Source organism: Genypterus blacodes, unplaced genomic scaffold (genome assembly GCF_046128005.1).
Source record: "Genypterus blacodes isolate CSIRO-AG114 ecotype Tasmania unplaced genomic scaffold, CSIRO-AGI_Gbla_v1 ptg000037l_1, whole genome shotgun sequence".
NCBI lineage: Eukaryota > Metazoa > Chordata > Actinopteri > Ophidiiformes > Ophidiidae > Genypterus > Genypterus blacodes.
The window spans coordinates 3,533,053-3,551,773 of NW_027466850.1; the positions used below are offsets into that span (position 1 = coordinate 3,533,053).

The 18,721-nt window shown below is 39.6% G+C and overlaps 1 protein-coding gene across 1 annotated transcript; it reads left to right on the forward strand.

Moving 5' to 3' along the window:
- The first annotated feature begins 969 nt into the window (after positions 1-969).
- igfn1.1 (immunoglobulin like and fibronectin type III domain containing 1, tandem duplicate 1) lies at positions 970-17,285 on the forward strand. Its single transcript, XM_076147098.1, has 25 exons — positions 970-1,018; positions 5,467-5,586; positions 5,762-5,904; positions 6,002-6,101; positions 6,231-6,275; positions 6,359-6,392; positions 6,488-6,671; positions 6,917-7,030; positions 7,120-7,288; positions 7,433-7,723; positions 7,927-8,060; positions 8,149-8,469; positions 8,743-8,850; positions 9,171-9,432; positions 12,377-12,501; positions 12,632-12,773; positions 12,919-13,212; positions 13,367-13,663; positions 13,790-13,969; positions 14,087-14,215; positions 14,313-14,621; positions 15,275-15,360; positions 15,453-15,645; positions 15,729-16,025; positions 16,948-17,285. Exons 1-25 carry the CDS (start codon positions 970-972, stop codon positions 17,283-17,285), a joined length of 4,464 nt encoding a protein of 1,487 aa, XP_076003213.1.
- Positions 17,286-18,721: the final 1,436 nt, after the last annotated feature.

Genomic DNA, 18,721 nt, shown 5'->3' on the forward strand with positions numbered 1-18,721 from the left:
TGATTGCATTTCCACTAGGTGATGAAAACTGAATATCTGCTATCTGATGTGTAATAAATACCTAATCATAATATTGATTCTTTCACAACTGGACCTGAAACTGGTCTCGTCCTCCGTACCCTTGTTTACAGTACAATGTAAAAATAAAGTGATAGTAGAATGATTACCCCGTGATGCTATCGTAAAAAGGGACATCAATCTGTAAATAAACAAAATCATGTTTGATGGTTACTGACAAATTAAATATGCACAATTACATTCCATTAGAGACAAATTTGGCATCCATCCAAGAGATCATGCATTCAAAACGATGCAGGGCATGACATGCAAACGAGCTTTGGACAAAAGGAGTCATGTTGGCTACGACACCTGTCCTTTGGATTGGTGTTTGAACAGAAATGGCAGTACTAAAGTCATCTTCTTAATAGTAACTTAAATAAAAAGATGAAGGATAATATCCAAAACCATACGAGAACATTGATCAGGCAAATTTTAAGGTAACCTAACCAATACAAAGGAAACATTGTTATCATAATGATGAGCAAAACAATCACATCTAGCATTAAAGCACAATTTATAAGGACTCACCTCTTCAGGTCGACTACATTTTCTGAAAATCTGCTCAGCTGCAAAGTAATAACACAATAATCACTCAAAAAATAGTTGTCAGTTTCCCATTATTCTGGTTCTCATGACCAGTAAACAACACATAAATGACAGTGGTTGCTGCCTCTTACTGATGGTTCAGATTAACTGCACTGGAGGACCGGGGCCATATGCTTCGGTGTGTGAAATCGGAGTAACAGCAGTTTACACTTTCTTAAATGTCCTCCATTTAGTTCTGGTGTCTGTTTAGTTCTGTAATGCCCATTGACATCAAATACTTTCTTTAGAGCTTCCATATCAAACTCAAATTTCCTCCACCATTTTTCTGCTGCAGAGCCTTGAGAGTTGGCCCAGGACACCAAGATGTGGAAGAAGTCAAAGGTGACGGATCCAACTGCCAGTGGGCAGGCGGGTAAGAGCAGAATGACTGACACCCTCTCTGGTTATCATATTGAAAGGTTGGTACTGCAGCTGTCTTCCTCTGTATATCCTTCTACCCAAGCAAAGACCATCAGCAAGATGCATTTGATTTACCGGGGGAAAATATTGAAACAAATGAAGATGGATGTAGAATTGCATTGGAGACGCAAACCTGCAATGCAAGAAAACAGCAAACACCTGGGAGGCTCAACAAACTCACATCAGATCAATTTCCTTCCAAATAAATTGATCTTTTTTTGAAGGGGAAAAAAAATGAAAGGCATCCGAATCATACTGCATAACGCTACCGAGTGCTGACCACTTTTCTTGAGGGGAAACAAACACGCCAACTCTCTTTCTTTTGTCAAGTGGAAACAGTCCAGATAAAATTCAAGGACCTGCACAATCTTTCATCTACATTCTCAAGAAAACAGCAGCAAAGACTGTTTATATGTTGGTGAGCGATCAGATGATGTTTTTCCAATGGAAGAGAGTTTATCCATGCCCAAAAAGAGCCAGTAGCGAGTTTACTTCAGTTCAAAAGCTGTGCTCGACCCAGAGGAAGCCATTATGAAGACAACACTCAAATAAATGATCACAGAATAAACAATTCAGGAGCAGATTGGCTGTAATCCCAGAACAAGAGAATATTACCAAGGAATCTGTTGATAACTAAATAGAGCACCGACAAGCAAGGGGAGTTCTACAGTCCAGAATATTCTGAGCAAACCTGAAGAACACTTGTGCAACACGAAAACCTAAATGAGAAAAATAAAATCTTAACCAGCGATCGACAAAGAATTCATAAGCAGTTCCTTCATTGGAGAGAAACTTGAAAATGGAACGTGTCCTTCTTTGAATGAAGAAATGAAGGATTCTTTGAAATGATTTGTTGATGATTGACATGATTGTTTCAAGCACTGTTTGAGGAATCGGCAAAGAAAAAGTCTGATGGATTGTCAGTCATCATCTCTTCAGCAGTTTCACATCGGAACCATTTAAACCGTACGTTGAAGAAGAACAAATCTAACATATATCTTCCACTACGACTAACCCTTTTTCAGTGGGTGATGTGTCTGGTGTGTCTATGAACATTTTCTTTGAAAGTGGTGTCCTGTTTATGTTGTGTTATGTTTCCCGTCGTGTTTGTGTCTGTGTCCACAACCCTGCCTCAGTCCCAAAGCTACCAAAGTTCTTTTGTCAGGATTAATATTTACCTGTCCTATTCCTCTCCTGCTGTCATGTTGCGTGTTAAGTCGACGGTTCTGATGGATTTCCACTGGACGACAAAGGTATGCAAGCAAAACAAATCAAATTCAATAAACGTTTCATGGTGTATTGCATGATTCCGTGTTCGATGTGTTGCACGTTCTGTCTGATGTGTCTTCATCACTCATTGAAAGGTGTCATCCAGAATGGATGCGTCAACTTTCAGTGTCACAATCGATGGGTTTGATTGTGACATTTTAAACCAAATATACCTGAATAATACAAAGGGGGACTGCAGTTGACTGCCACTTTTGTCTTGTACATTTTGGACTTACTATTAATTTAAAACAAATCAGTCCTCTGTCTTTGTAAATTCAATCTTAAAAAGGTGAAGCAACTCTACAGGGAATGATCCTAACCCAGTGTCTGAGCTTAAGTTAACAATCATGAGAGAACTCTAATGAATGTCAATCCAAAATGGTGGACCTCAGTATAAAACGTCAATTCAGCGCATTTGCAAGAAAAGATAGTTTAAAAAAATGTAGGACCACCTTGACAATGACACTTTTGATCAACTGCAAACATTTTGAGGTAATCAACTGGATTGAGACTCGTGACCTCTGTTATCCATCAAGCTCTGCCAAACTTTCCATGTTACTCCACATTGCTTTTGTATTCATTTTATTCCTGTCACTGCAGCTGTACACTGGCAAATGTTTAGGCTGTATGCAAGTAGAACTGCTATGGATGCTAAGACAGAACATGCAGGAGGATTATGTATTATTTAAAAGTTTCACATAAAGTTGTTTATGTCACAAGACAAGTGTTTTTCAAATGCTCCTTAGCTTTGACTATTGTCAACTTTCAATTGACCAATGAGAGGCCAGACGATTACCTTGTCATTGTGCCACTGGAGAATGTTGTGATTGATTTCTACCATTTGCTATAGGGCCAATTGCTAATAACTGAACACAACATATCTTTATAATTATACTTCAGTAATTATATTATATTTTAATATATTGTGATTTAAATATAAATATAAACTCACACAAAGAAGTGTGACGAAGGAGATTTATAACGGTGTAGTATCTGCAGTCTGCGTGTCTAATGTAGTATATCACAAAGATTAGATCACATAGATTCACATATACAGTACGTAAAATCTGGATACACAGTAAAAAACTGTCAGATTCTGGAAAAACAAGATCATTTTCTTGGTATCTTGGAAAAATAATATCAAATTGTATGATACTGCATGTACTCTCTTAGCTTCTATACACTGCTCTGACACACAGTTCAGTCCGAGTCAGGCTTGCATCCACACAAATTCGTTCCATTACAAGCTTCGCAAATTAACAGGCTCATTGTAAGATCACCGTATTGTGCTTTTTTCCGTGCTTAAACATCGGCCTATAGAGTAGCATCTGCCTTCAACTGCAAACTGCTTGGGGCATTTTGATCTTTCCTTCTTCCTTAACTTCGTATTGCATAGTTTATATTTTGCCTATTACAGGTCTGTCCCTACCAAATAAAAGGAAGCTGGTCCAGGATTTTCTGGACCAGCTGAACCCCTGTGATCAACATTGATGCCCGGTCATTGCTATGGGTTAGTCCATATTGGTACTCGCTGGCACCACAAAGCACTGGAACCTGCATCAATGCCTAACTCCAAGCATAGAGCTTTTAATCACTCAACAAGTGAGCTTTGCTGAACACATATAGTGTTATCTGTACCCTGTGCACCATTGGCAGAGGAATAGTGCAAAGGCCAGATTTCCACTGGTCCTGTTATGGGTCTCAGCTCAGGTGTAGATGACGTGGGTTAGTGACCATGTCCGCCAAGATACATTTAACCCACCAGCAGCTGTTGGGGTGCTGAGCTTTTCTTACATGTTGCATTTTTGCTTATTCTAGGCTTCAGTTTCAGTCCAATAAATAACTATAACTGTCTGACTTTCACTGTTTGAGGCTTTCACTTCTGTGTAAAACAGCACTGAACCATGCTGGTGAGATATAGATCTGTGTTATTCCAGTCAATGGTAAGCATTAAAACAGCATTTATCCTCTGAGAGTAATCCACACCTTGGGTAAGGCGACTCAATGCAGCGCATGGGAGTCATTTGAGAGTCATTGGAGTTGATGGTCGTCCCAATGCCAGGGTGCGAGAATATTTCTCAACTGAACAGATTCAACAGAAACCTGATTGTAGAGTAATATAAAGACATAAACAGGAATTGGTCTCTGTTTTATAATAACACTGATGTTGATGGTTGCAAGCTTATGGAATTCGTAGTAATGTTGACTATTAGCTAACAAGGCATCTGCTTACCTAAATCTAAGTTACTCAGGGTGCATGTTTACATCAGCGCTTTCTAAACAAATTTAAATGAACACTAACTTTAGTCATAGCATTAACTGTAATAATAAAGTGCTACAGGCAATGATGCTGTTTCTCTCTCTAGAACACTTTTTGAACCTGCTGTTAGTCTTATTTATATATCATTTCATGAGCTGTTTCTCTATTATGAGTGCTGGCATTGTTGTAGAGAGAGTGTACTGAAGCACATCCCAGGAAACATACTGGAGAATAAAGTAGGTCAGGATCTAAATAACACCATGGCCTACGGATGCTTTCAAAAACATGACAGTACCGGCAGACAGAAAGAATAACAACTTATGGTAGGTTGAAACAATCCCAACAAATCTCATATTTACAGAAAGATCTGGCCTGGAAGAGAGAAACAAAACAACTAAACTGCTTCAGAACCATTGCAACTGCTAATAGTATTTCTATTTAACACGGCCTAATCAGAAAACTACTAAGAATCATCACATTTTTATAACTATTGGTGAGGCAAATCCATTTTGATCCATTTAAGCGGCATTATATGCAGGAGTAAGTGTTCTCATATGACATGCATAAGGAAATGTGACAATGTCGTATTGTATAAAGTTGAAGAATTATATATCGGGTAGCTTTTCTGGGTACCATGTTGTAATTCTCATCTTTTTCTCTAAAATGTAAAATATGACACTAAAGTACATCAGTGTACTGCATAAAAATGTACAGACAACAGACTTAAAGACGCCATGAACAAGCATCAAAGAAAATACTGTAGGTGTTTCTCCAATATCCACCCTAATTTCAATTAGTTGATCATAACGTACCTTCGGATTGTTCTCTATGTGTCCGCATATTGCTAACATTTGGTTTACCTATTTCATCAGGAATCAGGATGAAGTCAAAGGTGCCAGGTGTGATGATAACACAGTATAGGGAGGAACTTCCAGAGGGAATGACCACTCCAGATTTCACTCGCAAACCAATCGCTCTGACAATCCAGGAGGGTACGTCTTACCTAATCAATTTTCTTCTTATTCGTCAGTATTCTGTACTCTCTCACCACAGGTAGTAATGGTAATATCTGATTGTGTTATTTATGTGATGAGCCAAGCGTATCTAATGACAAGGCAATGGAACATTTGTCATTAATAATACAATTATCGTTTAATCCCATTACAGGTAAACATGCAATCTTTAAAGCCAGGGTTGTAGGCACTCCAACACCAACCATAACATGGAGCAGAGCAAATGGAGAAATCATTTATCACCCTGATGTGTGCCTGCAGAAGTATGACGAGGTATCTGAAGAACACACCCTTGAGGTAAGTCTGTGTACATTTACACGGCATAATGAATGCCACTTAGGATACTTTCAATTATTCCAAAAATTCCACTTAATCTGTCTTTATGTGTGGTTAGTTTCCTAAGGTTGCACCAGAGGATGCGGACACCTACAAATGTTTTGCAACTAATGAGTATGGAAGAGCTATTTGTACCGTCATCTTAAATATCATTGAGGGTAGGATCCCCATTATCAAACCACTCATTCTTTTTATTGGAGCTAATAGTCCTTTGATGACATCATATCATCTTTCAGTTTGAAAGCATTAAGTATATTAAGTGATTCATTGAAGTTAATGTTTTACAGTTGGATTCCATAAGAGCAAAGAATTTCGAAAGGTCCAAGTGGAGGGTAAGGTCTGATTACAGCTTTTATAAATGACCTATTTAGGGAATTGTCCTTCTAATATAATGATGTTTTCCATTATGGTACAGATGCTGCAGAACTCAGAAAAAAACTTAAAAAACGGTAAGAAAGATAAAGTGTATGTGGTATCTTTGACAGAATAATGTCTTTAGTGGAATGTTGGTGTCGGTAGCTTCATGCAGATTTTTACCCTGCAGTAATGTTGATGGAACACGTGAAGAAAAGGCAATGGAGCAAGAGGACAAGGTCTGGGAAATTCTCCTGAGCGCAGACAAGAAAGACTACGAGCGCATCTGTACAGAGTATGGCATCACAGACTTCAGAGGAATGCTGAAGAAACTTAAAGCAATGAAAAAAGAAAGGGAGGATGAGATTGCAGAGGTACAAAGACACATTTTCACCAAACTTATGTGAAGAAGATGTCTACAAACTTTAATTTAAAAAAAGGCTAAAAATGATGCATCAAATCAGTTAATTTATCAGAAATTCAAGTGAAGATCATTCAACATCAGCCTCTACTTCACCAACTGATCTACTGATCTACTGAATTAAGTTTGCTTCTGTGAGTTTTTAATGTTGGGTGTATTGCTTTCATACCAGTGGACTAATTGGCATGTCTGCTTTAGTTTGTTTCACATATCAGCACCTTGAAACACATTGAGGTCGGTGTGGATGACTGTGCATCATTTGAGTTGGACATGGACCTGAAGGATCCAAGTAGCAAAGTTTTTCTGTACAAGGTGAGGCTTTAACAACAATATTTCTTTATCATTTGGCACCTAAAGAGTAATTGAGAAAGTCAACATAACATTGTCCTTGTAAACTGCAGGACGGCATCATGGTCCCTTTCACCGCAGAAGGCAGCGATGCGCTGAAGCATAATTTGAAACAAGTAGGCAAAAAATATGTATTCACAATAAAAAAGCTGAGTGCAGAGGATGCTGGACTGTACTCAGTGGACGTCGAGGGCGTCAATGTATTCTCAACAGATTTTAAAGGTAAGTTTCAAGATATTTACAACTGATAGTAGAGTAGAAGGAGTTAGTTACTGTATGTGTTTAACTATAACTGAGTCTAATGAACCTAATACGTCTATTCTGCTCTAACTTTCTTTTCTGTTCTCTATTTTTTCAAACTCGTAGTTCCTCAAGTTGATTTTGCTGTCAAAATAAAAGAGGTGAAGGCGGAAGAAAGAGAAGATGCAATCTTTCAATGTGTCCTGACTGCACCTATGAATGAAGTCAAATGGTTTGGCAAATCCGCTCCACTGACCAGTAGTAGCAAACATGAAATCATCGTATCTGACGATAAGCTTATCCATAAGCTGATTGTGCGAGACTGTATGCCTTTGGACGCTGGTATCTATGCTGCCGTGGCTGGAATCAAGTCCTGCAATGCCTGGCTAATAGTAGAAGGTGAGCGGGGGCTTCCAGGTAGCTTTGGTAGAGGTACTTTTTCCACCTGAAAGACTTGGGATTTATGGGTATCATATGCATATACATGCATAAATGAAGAATATATAAGATCATTCATTTAACTCAAAATTACGCAAAATAAATTCCAACTATAATTTTCCTCTAAATCCTCAACACACATTTTATATCTTTCATAGCCAACAGAGATCCTGCTAACAAAGGCAAGAAGGCCACTCGCAAAACCACTATGGCTGGAGGTAGTGATGATGATGATCTGCAGAAAATAGCAAAGGAGCAACAAGAGAAATTCCAAAAAGAAATGGAGGAAAAACTGGAAGTTGCCAAGAAGGCCCAAGCAGAGAGAGAAGCTGCAGAAGCTGCAGCCCGGGCAGAAGCAGAAGCAGCAGCAAAGGCAGCTGCTGAAGCCAAAGCTGCGGCTACAGCCGCGGCTAAGGCTGCTGTCAGACCAAAGACGGCCCCAGGTAGCAAGGATGCAGATGCAAATGACATCAACAAGAAAGAAAGCGGTGCAGCTGATGGTTCAGGCTCTGCAGCAGGTGGCACTGGAGTTTCTGCGCACACTAAAAGTGCCGGTACAGCCATGGATGCAGCTGGAAAGACTGCAGGTGGAGCTCCTGGTGGTGGTAAAGGTGGAGCTGATGGAGCTGGTGGTGGTAAAGATGGAGCTGATGGCGGTAGAGATGGAGCTGCTGGTGGAAAAAATGCAGCAGCTGGAGCTGATGGTGGTAGAGATGGAGCTGCTGGTGGAAAAAATGCAGCAGCTGCAGCTGCTGGAGCTGCTGGTGGTAGAGATGGAGCTGCTGGAGCTGCTGGAGCTGCTGGTGGTAGAGATGGAGCTGCTGGAGCTGCTGGAGCTGCTGGTGGTAGAGATGGAGCTGCTGGAGCTGCTGGAGCTGCTGGTGGTAGAGATGGAGCTGCTGGATCTGCTGGAACTGCTGGTGGTAGAGATGGAGCTGCTGGAGCTGCTGGAGCTGCTGGTGGTAGAGATGGAGCTGCTGGAGCTGCTGGTGGTAGAGATGGAGCTGCTGGGGCTGCTGGAACTGCTGGTGGTAGAGATGGAGCTGCTGGAGCTGCTGGAACTGCTGGTGGTAGAGATGGAGCTCCTGGAGCTGCTGGAGCTGCTGGTGGTAGAGATGGAGCTGCTGGAGCTGCTGGAGCTGCTGGTGGTAGAGATGGAGCTGCTGGAGCTGCTGGTGGTAGAGATGGAGCTGCTGGAGCTGCTGGAGCTGCTGGTGGTAGAGATGGAACTGCTGGAGCTGCTGGAGCTGCTGGAGCTGCTGGAGCTGCTGGAGCTGCTGGTGGTAGAGATGGAGCTGCTGGAGCTGCTGGAGCTGCTGGTGGTAGAGATGGAGCTGCTGGAGCTGCTGGTGGTAGAGATGGAGCTGCTGGAGCTGCTGGTGGTACAAATGCCACTGCTGGAGCTGGTAAAAATGTCAAAGGAAAGGGTGTTGAAGGCAAAGACGGTGTTGCTGGTGAAGGTGCCCTTGCAGGAGCTGGAGGTAGAGCTACAGGAGACGTTCAAGGTGAAGGAATCGGAGAGGGACAGAAGCAAGACAAATCATATGAAGAGTCTGATGACATTGATGGACAGGCAAAAGGAGGGGTAGGAGGAGAGGGCGAAGATGACGGAAAAGAAGGTGAAGACGAGGAAACACAGCGCAAGAAAGGAGTGAGGACTGGCCCGCTGGTGCCAGACACTGTGATAGGTAAGAAATTAATTCATCCAACTGAACTATTTCCAATTTTAGCACTTTATTCTTTATTCTTCTTCTGTTGGTGTTCCATTTTAAGGGACATTTATCTACAAATTTCTTCAGCATATTGTAAACTTTACAGTTCTTACAACTTTCAGACTGTTTGTAAAAAAGATTTTGACTGAGAAAAATAATTAATCCACAGACAATAAATATTCTATTAAAAAACTAAAAACAAAGAGTACAAACACCAATGAAGATTAAAGCTCAGACAATGCAGGTGAACATGCATTGTGTAAAGTCACTACTGATTATCCCTGATAGGGGATAATGAGGAATCCCTAAATGAAAAAGGGGAAAATTCTCAGAAAAAAGGAAAGCGTCCCAAAAAGGAAAGTCTGGTGGCAAACGAAGCTACAGCTGGTAAGAGATGTCCAAGTTTGCATGCTGTGGACCGTTAATACTTACAATTTAAGTCATTTTGGAATGAAAATGACTTTGGCAGTTGAGCTGTAGAGAATTATAGGCGCCTTCTAACTTCCATGCAGACAGAACACACGAAACCACTGATGCTCCTCACTGAATGTGCTCCATACTGTTCAAGCTTCAATCCGGACAGGTGGATTAATAGAAAGGTTACATGAAAGTGAAGCTTCAGTGACTTCAGTGATGATGCTGGATCCTTCAAGTCTAATATCCAAAGAGTGCTTTCAATATTAAATAATGTAATTATATTATTTGTTCAAACTTTGAATTGCAATGTCATGCACACATACATACAAAAATACAAACAGTTTATGTTTGTGTCATTTTGCATGTCATGTTTATAGACATTCTCTTCTCTTCATATTATTGAGATCTCATAGAAGCTTTTGGCAGAGTTTAAGAGCTGAAGAGTTTTGGCATAAAGGGTGATTAGTTAGGGTGATGGAAAGGTGACTAACCAACAGATTCAAGTCCTTTTTAATGTGATTTCTGACAGACCACTGTTTGAATGCTATTCTAGATTCAAGAAGTCATATCAATTTGTTTATTATTGCTTAAATAAATTGGAATTAAAAAAGCATTTCTTATTTCTTAGTGGTATTACTGACTCAATATCGTCAAAAACAACTTGCAACATGTAAAACTTCTCAAACAACTTTTGAAAACCTGTATGTTTTCTTTAGGACTCAAAACACAAACTTTAGGACTAACTGGGACTTGGCTACACACTTACTTATTAGGTAATTTTGTTATTATCCGTTAATATCATTTCACAAAGTCATTTTGGACCTCAGCTTGGGTAATAATCCAACACCTTTCCAAAATCCCTCCTCTTCCACCTTTCAGTAGCGCTTTGAATCTTTGGTTTTTGGTACTAATCCAAATTTCACGGTTTATTTAATTTAACTTCATTGTTATTGTAACTGTTTTCATAAATGCTATTTATAAGCCGTCTCCAACAGATAAGATATTATCGGAAAGATAGTAATTATGATGATATCCCCCAAAACTGAAAAAAGCAAAAAACGGAAAAGCCAGTGGTGCTACTGACACCGGGCCAGCAGGCAAGGAAGAATCTGCTGAAAATGGTGACAGTGCAGACGGCGCTGAGCCTGCAACAGCTGGCAGACATTCACGCCGTGCAAGACAAGGTCCATTGCTCAAGGAGACAGTTAGTGGTAAGATCATGAGCATTGCTTTACCTGCTGCATGGCAAACAATAAGAAAGTCATTCAATCAGGTGACTTTTCCACTGATTCTGAACTCAACACTAAATTAGTTGGTGACCAATATTCTGATCTCTAATTGGTTAAATTGCCTTTTAGAATGATCAGTGTTCAGAAAGAGTGGCTTCAATCTTGACGGTGTTCATAAAAATTCATGTACTAATGGTTTTTCTTTGTCTCCATAATAGTTGATTCATTGGACAGACACAAATCATTTAAGGTGGTAGACAACAAAGCAACCAGAGCAACATTGGTTGTATTTAGCTTCTATGGTCTATTTATTGTTAGATGTTTATGTATCCACCTCCTGTTTGGGTTGGCAGATTTGTTTTTATATTTCATTGTGTGTGTGTGTGTGTGTGTGTGTGTATGTGTGTGTGTGTGCGTGCGTGTGTTTGTTTAAATGCATTTGTGCTCTGTGTTAACAATCTTGCTTGCACTTTCAAATGACAATTTCAGGGTAAGCAAATTATTCTACTTCATTCATTTGTTAACTGAGCAACATCAAAACTCATCATGTTCTAGACACAGCTGTTGCTGCAAGTGTGTTAAGATTGTTAAGACTTGCAAGAAGAAGGTGGGAGAAAGCTCACATATCAGTCTTGAATCATTTGAAGATGGAAGGAAAGCCCAGATGAGTTCGGAAATCGGCAGTGCTCTGAATCAATTTCTTCACATTAAAAACTCCATTTCAACATCAAGCATCTCAAAGTCTCTCTTTTTTTCCTGACCAAGGAGATGTTGGTCCTAAATAGAAAGGAAACAAAGAGGCAAATGAAAGACTGAATGAATGAAGATCTCAACTCTCTGAAGTTAAAGAGTGAAAAGTAAGCTACACATAACCAATGAAGACACGTTCAGCAAACTACAAATGGAAGGGAAATCTTCTCATCTTCTTGTCTCAAATCCCTTCAATTCTTGACTAAAATACTCTCTTAAAGTGCCATCATTTCTGTCAAACATTCTGCATTTTCACATGTATTTTATATGTAAATGGTATAATAAAATACATGAGGTCAAAAGCAGAATGCAAATGATGTCTGACAGTTTGAAACGTGAGGTAAGTGTACACAATATGATCACATGCAAGTGTGTATACCATGCATTCATCAATTCATGGATGCATGAACCCTTTGTAATTGTACAAAAACAATTACAAAATTAAAAAAACAACTAAAACTTAACTTGTGTGAACGCTGTAGTGCCTGTGCATTTCAGTGTCTAACTTAGTGGTTGATCCCCAGAACCTGGAGTTCACTTTCATGCTGGGCTTTCTGACTGCAATGCCATTATGGGACAGGCAGCAGAACTGGAGTGTAAACTGAGCGATGAAGCTTGTGCAGGAGTCTGGTACAAGGACGGAAATGAAGTAAGTCTATGGCTACCTTTAACTTACACTGTAGCGCCCAAGCCAAACAAAGTGGTGACCAAGCAATATTTTCAAGTGGACTATACTCTACTTTGATTTATTATGTGACGGTAATGTGTTTACTTTATAGATTAAATCGTCTGATGGTATGACCATTTCAAAAGATGGAAGTGTCCATAAGCTGAAAATTCACAAAGTCACTGAGGAATATGCTGGAATATATAAATTTGAAGCAGATGGACGGAAGACAGAGGCGGTGATTGTTGTTGAAGGTAAAACACTTTCCTCTCATAAATGATTTAATGATAGAAGTATTTCCCAAACAGAGGTCTGTATTATTCATCAAGAACTTCCTAGAAATCATAACCACAATTAGGAAACCTTTTCAAAGGCTATTTGTTTTTACTATCTTCACAGATCCTCCCAGATTGGAGGCTGACGACTTGGCAGTATTCAAAGCTCCTGTAACAGTGAAAAAAGGACACAAGGCTAACTTCAAAATGGGCTTTATTGGTCATAAACCTTTCAAAGTTCAGTGGTACCTTGACAGTGAAGAGCTTTCCGATGACACAAATATCAAGTTAGAGACCTCAGAAGGATACACCTGTCTGCTTCTCAACAAGTTGCAGCGCAAGGACACTGGTGAAATCAAGCTCAAAATCAAAAATGAGTTTGGCACTGTTGAAGCCTTCAGTCAGCTAAATGTACTTGGTATGTATGAATAAGACTACCACATGTGAAATTTACAACCTGTTTTTCGAGTAGCGAAATAATTAAAATCAAGCACAATCCAGGCCTTAGTGTTAAATTAGTCAAACTGGAGGTAATCAGTGCAGGTTAAAATTCTGTATCTCTAATTTGACAGATAAATCAACTCCTCCAACGGGGCCTTTGGAGACTGTTGAAGCCTCCTCCTCCGCAATCGAGATCAAATGGAGGCCACCAAAGGACAACGGCGGCTGCAAAGTTGACAATTATATCCTTGAACGACAACAAATTGGTCGCAACACCTGGAAGAAGGTGGGGCCAATTGGTCCAGAGGCCACTTATAGAGACACTGATGTCGACCATGGCCGGAGGTACTGCTATCGCATCAGAGCGGAGACCGAAATAGGCGTAAGTGAACTGATGGAGACAGAGGACTTCCAAGCTGGCACAAAGGGTATGATCATCAAAAAATTATCAAAAACCAATGACTGATCAAATGGTTGTATTCTTAAAAAAAACATGACCAACCCTTTTTGATAAAGAAATGATCATGATCCCAATCTTCTTTCTGTGTATGTAGCATACCCAGCACCTCCATCACAACCAAAGGTTAGCAGTGCCTCCAAGGACTGTATCAACCTCACTTGGTCTCCTCCAGCCGATACTGGAGGAACTGATATTTTGGGCTATAACCTGGAGAAACGCAAGAAGGGCAGCAATCTGTGGATCCCCGTCAACACACCCGACCAGATGATCAGAGGTTTGTCTTTTGTTCACACAAGATAATTGATCAAAATGATCTTGATGCTGAATATATTACACAGCGTGTTGCAACTATTTTTATGTATGGTGTGTTACATTATGTTTCTCTACACAGCTAAAAAAATGGCGGTTAAAGATGTGGTTGAGGGCATCCAGTATGAATTTCGTGTGTCAGCCATCAATAACTCTGGAGCGGGTGAACACAGCACACCATCTGAATTTGTGTTTGCCAGAGATCCTAAAAGTAGGAGTTTCTTAATTTCAAAAAACTATTTATCTTTTATATCAATATTGCATATCGGCTGCATACTTTAGAAATCATTGTGTGTGATGTATTACAGAGCCTCCTGGTAAAGTAATTGACTTTAAGGTGACGGATTCTACCTACACAACTCTGTCCCTGTCATGGACCGCACCTAAGGACACAAAGGGGGTTGAAGATGAGGCTAAAGGATATTTTGTGGAAATCAGACCAGCGGAAAATCCAGAGTGGGATCGCTGCAATTCCAATGCCATCTCCTTGAATTTTTACACAGTGAAAGGTTTGAAGTCACTGGCTATGTACTGGGTGAGAGTCATTGCTATGAATGATGGCGGACAGGGAGAACCCCAGGAGCTGAGTAATTACATCTTGGCCATGCCACCTCCAGGTAAGACAATTCAATTAAATATTTTTATAAATTTAATTAATTTTAACACTTGATCAAAAATTCTTGACATTCAATGTATGTAACTACATAAAAGCTTATAACATATAACAATTGACATAAAAAAAGGTCTTTATTTTGTAGAATCATTGCATTCAGATAGGAATCCATAAATTGAATGCTCTGTGAAAAATCTGTCTCTGTAAGGCCTCTAACTGACTGAGTGTGATTTGGTGGGGAAACTTTGCACCCTAAAAATACCAAAATTTACCACAAGGGGTCACTACTTCAATCATGGCTCATGTTGTAGGGTGGGAGGAGTTGTGGAGGCAGAACTTAGGTGCTGCATGGATGAAGTGAAGTGGAAGTCTATCAAACTTCTCAGTGATTCCACCAATCTTACAGACTTTAAAGGTCTGGTTAGTCATTTGTGGCCATATAAATGAAGGCCTTTATAGACTTGGATGTATTTTTCTTACAGCCCTGGTGCTTTTTCACATGCATAATTTATGCAGAGTAATACAGCCAACATTTTGTTTGTGATTTTGCACTACAGTCATTAGCTTTCAAAATGTTTGCTCAGTGCTTTTTAATCATTCTGAAGAGATATTTGTTAGAACAGCCAAATAACAACCTCCACATTACTTTTCCTCTAGTGAGACCACGATTCACTGATGCCAAAATGAAGAGCTTCATGGTGGTGAGAGCTGGGAATTCAGCCCGTTTCAACATCAACTTTGTGGTAAATTACAAAACTATTATCATTACTCATTTATAATATTCATAATGGTCCTGGCTTCTGTGCCGAGATTAAACATATATTTATCTTTACAGGCCTCCCCTTGGCCAGAGGTCACTTGGTTGAAAGATGGAACACCTGTGTCAAAGAGAGCGACCATCAGCAATGCTGAGGGAACATCTCAACTTCTGATCCCTTCATCTGAGCGCTCAGATACAGGAATCTATACTATTATTGTCAAGAACATTGTTGGCCAAGAGACATCAAGCATTGAAATTAGAGTCACAGGTAAGTTTGGAGGAAAAATAATAAAATGCTGTTTTCATAATCATTACACTCTGCATCATTCCAAAAATACATTTGAATTGTAGATGAGCCGAAGCCACCAGGTCCTGTGGAAATTGATGAAAATGTGCCTGGAACTGTGACTATTTCATGGACAGCCTCGCCAGATGAGAGACGTGACGATAGGCTGCACTACATGGTAACCAAGCGAGATTCAAACAAAAGATCATGGCACAGTGTTGCCGATCGTATCTTCAACAACAAATTCACAGTCTGCAACATAATGCCAGGCAGAGAGTACCAGTTCCGTGTCTATGCTAAGAATGACATGGGCGCCTCCGACCCCTCTGAATCAACAAAATGGGTTATTTACAGCAAAAAAGGTATGTTAAACCATTTCTCTTACACAGCCCTTAAACAGGCACATGCATGAGCCACCAGTTAGATGCTTTTGCAGTTCTTTTCTGCATCTGGCTGTGATCAAGTTGACGGGGTGGAAACAAACAGGCAACCCATAAATCTGCAGTGTCTGCAATGTTAAACCCATTCATTGTCTATGTGTTGCACAGCCCTAGTTAAGAGCTAACAAGGTAAGCTAAGCTAACAATAAAACATTGCATTGTCTAGGTTGGTGCTTGGAAACATAAAACTACAACAACAGACAATTTATCTAATTATACATAGTTGGTCAGCACTGTCATTATGGTGGCGATGCTGTTTATCTCAACGGAGTCCGTCTCTGTACATCCTGTCTACTCAACTTTGAGTTTTTTCAATTTGTAATTACGCGATAGAACATGCAAAATTAAATGAGGCGATTGACTTGTCATCCTGTAGAGGGTGTGCTATATCAGCAACATCCCTCACATAGCCGTCGTACTGTCTGCACAGCCATATTCAGTAGCAGTCACACAGCTGCAATTCTAGCATAACAGCATGTATGTAAGAAACCAGCGGCATAATTAGAACCCTTTTTTAGGCATATGTAGACCTTAGTGATGTAAAAATTGCATGCTCCAAGATAGCATAGGATAATGAAATCACAGTTGGAAACCACAACACTTTATAACCAGGCAACACTCAACTCTAGGATGTCAGGAGCTAAACGCGCCAAGGGCCACAATAACAGTGGTTTTATTTAGTTCATTTTAGACCCCTGACAGTGTTCATGTTCTGCTTCGCCTAAGCTACTCAAACCTTATGTATATTTTAGCAACTAACCCAAAGCAAGACATATTCTCCTATCGGGTGCATTCAAAGTGAGATCTATGCTAATTTGACACATTGCATATCTACCTCTTCCAGAAAAGTTCCAGTTGAATATGCCACAGTCAAAGCCCTGCGACCTCCAGTCTTCTCCTAAGTTCCTTGTCCCATTGAAAATGCACACTGCACCTCAAGGGTACGAATGCTACATGAGCTGTGCTGTAAAGGGAGATCCAAAACCTCATGTGACATGGTTCCGCAACAATATCAGCCTGAATACCAACACGAACTACTACATCTCAAACACCTGTGGAGTCTGTTCTATGCTCATATTAAGAGTCGGATCTAAAGACAACGGAGAGTACAAGGTCGTTGCAGAAAACTCTCTGGGCAGAGTCGAGGGCTCCACTAAACTGCTTGTCAGAGGTAAAGTTTAATCATAATCTGACATTGCACGCTATGTTTTACAATGAAGGAAATATGAAACTAACATCAGCCTTTGACTTTTTCTCCCAGAATAAATCAACAAGCTGAAGATGGCAGAAGTCAGTAATCAAATGTAACAGCATCCAAGTAGTAGCATATGCACATATACTATATATCTTTACCGCCAAGCCAGCCCTGAGAAGTGGTATGTAATTTAATATAGTTTGTAGTGCCTTTGTTTAATTGTTGAAGTTATTCACAATGTTGATCTTCTAATTGGTTCATGGCCAGCAATTACTCAAAGTTATAACAACATTTCTTTAAGCTTTAATGGTGCCAAATAAAAAGTCACAAACTCATTGCTGTCATGTTGTTTTCAAATTTCAAATAAATAAAAAACAAATCAAGAAAATGTTTTCTACCCAACACATTAAACTGTGATCAGTCAGTCCCTTTTTGTTTTTAAATGCAGAGTCTTTCCACACGTGGATATTATTTTCTGACAATCCTTCATTCATCAGAATGCAAAAGAAAAAATACTGATGTGAAACAATGGTATCATGCTGCATGAATGTTCCCCATGTAATTCTTGTTTCATTGTATGTGGGCTTGGTGTAAATAAATATTTCATAGTCACTGTGTTGATTTTGCTTTATATTTTAAATAGAGAGACAGCTGACCTCAGTAGACAATAATAAATAAATAAGATGCATATGTCAGTTTTTAACAGTTAATATAGCAGAGAATGGTGTATTTGGTATACTGTATGTATAGATACATATACATATATGAAGATAGAAAATAAATACAGCGGATGCATACATGCATGCAGCCACTGTCTGTATATATAGTAGCCTCGAGCCAATTTGAGACAGGCAAGCAAGTATCAAAATTCATACCACTTGTTCACCTCATGCAGGTTAATGTGAATAATTTATGTGCAGTCTTCTTGTATTACTTCTCTGGGTATGTATTTTTGTTGTGTAAGACATTCCAAGTTTAGAGTCACTGAAGAAGAGCGGGTCAACAGTTGCACCCTGGGTTGAAACTATGCCTGATCAGTGCAGGGTGACACCTCTCAGTTTCAAAGAGGAGTTGTATTTACAATGCTTAAGTACAACACGTAAGAAACGGATTTTGATCCATTTCAGCCTGACAGCTAAGATAAAAAAAAATACAATGATGGCTCCATTTGCATTAGGTTATGTCTAAATACATACAGGAACATGCATTTAAAATAAAACATTCTGATTTTGGACAATGCTTTATTCTAATCTAACAGCCGTAGAGATTTTAGAGAATTGTCCATCAATACTGACAATTTAAATTTCCAAAATTAAAATCTTCAAAAGCTCAAAAAAAGCTATACTTACCTCTGGATTGTTAAACGCCCTGACGATGTACAGGCTGTCTACATTTAAAATTCTGTTCATAGCTAGGAAGTTCA

Excerpts from the sequence above, each read along its gene's own strand:
- igfn1.1 (XM_076147098.1), top strand. The coding sequence starts at position 970 with ATGTGGAAGAAGTCAAAGGTGACGGATCCAACTGCCAGTGGGCAGGCG. Across the intron at positions 7,031-7,119 it reads GCAAAGTTTTTCTGTACAAG|GACGGCATCATGGTCCCTTT; the intron begins GTGAGGCTTTAA and ends TGTAAACTGCAG. Across the intron at positions 15,361-15,452 it reads GTTTCAACATCAACTTTGTG|GCCTCCCCTTGGCCAGAGGT; the intron begins GTAAATTACAAA and ends TTATCTTTACAG.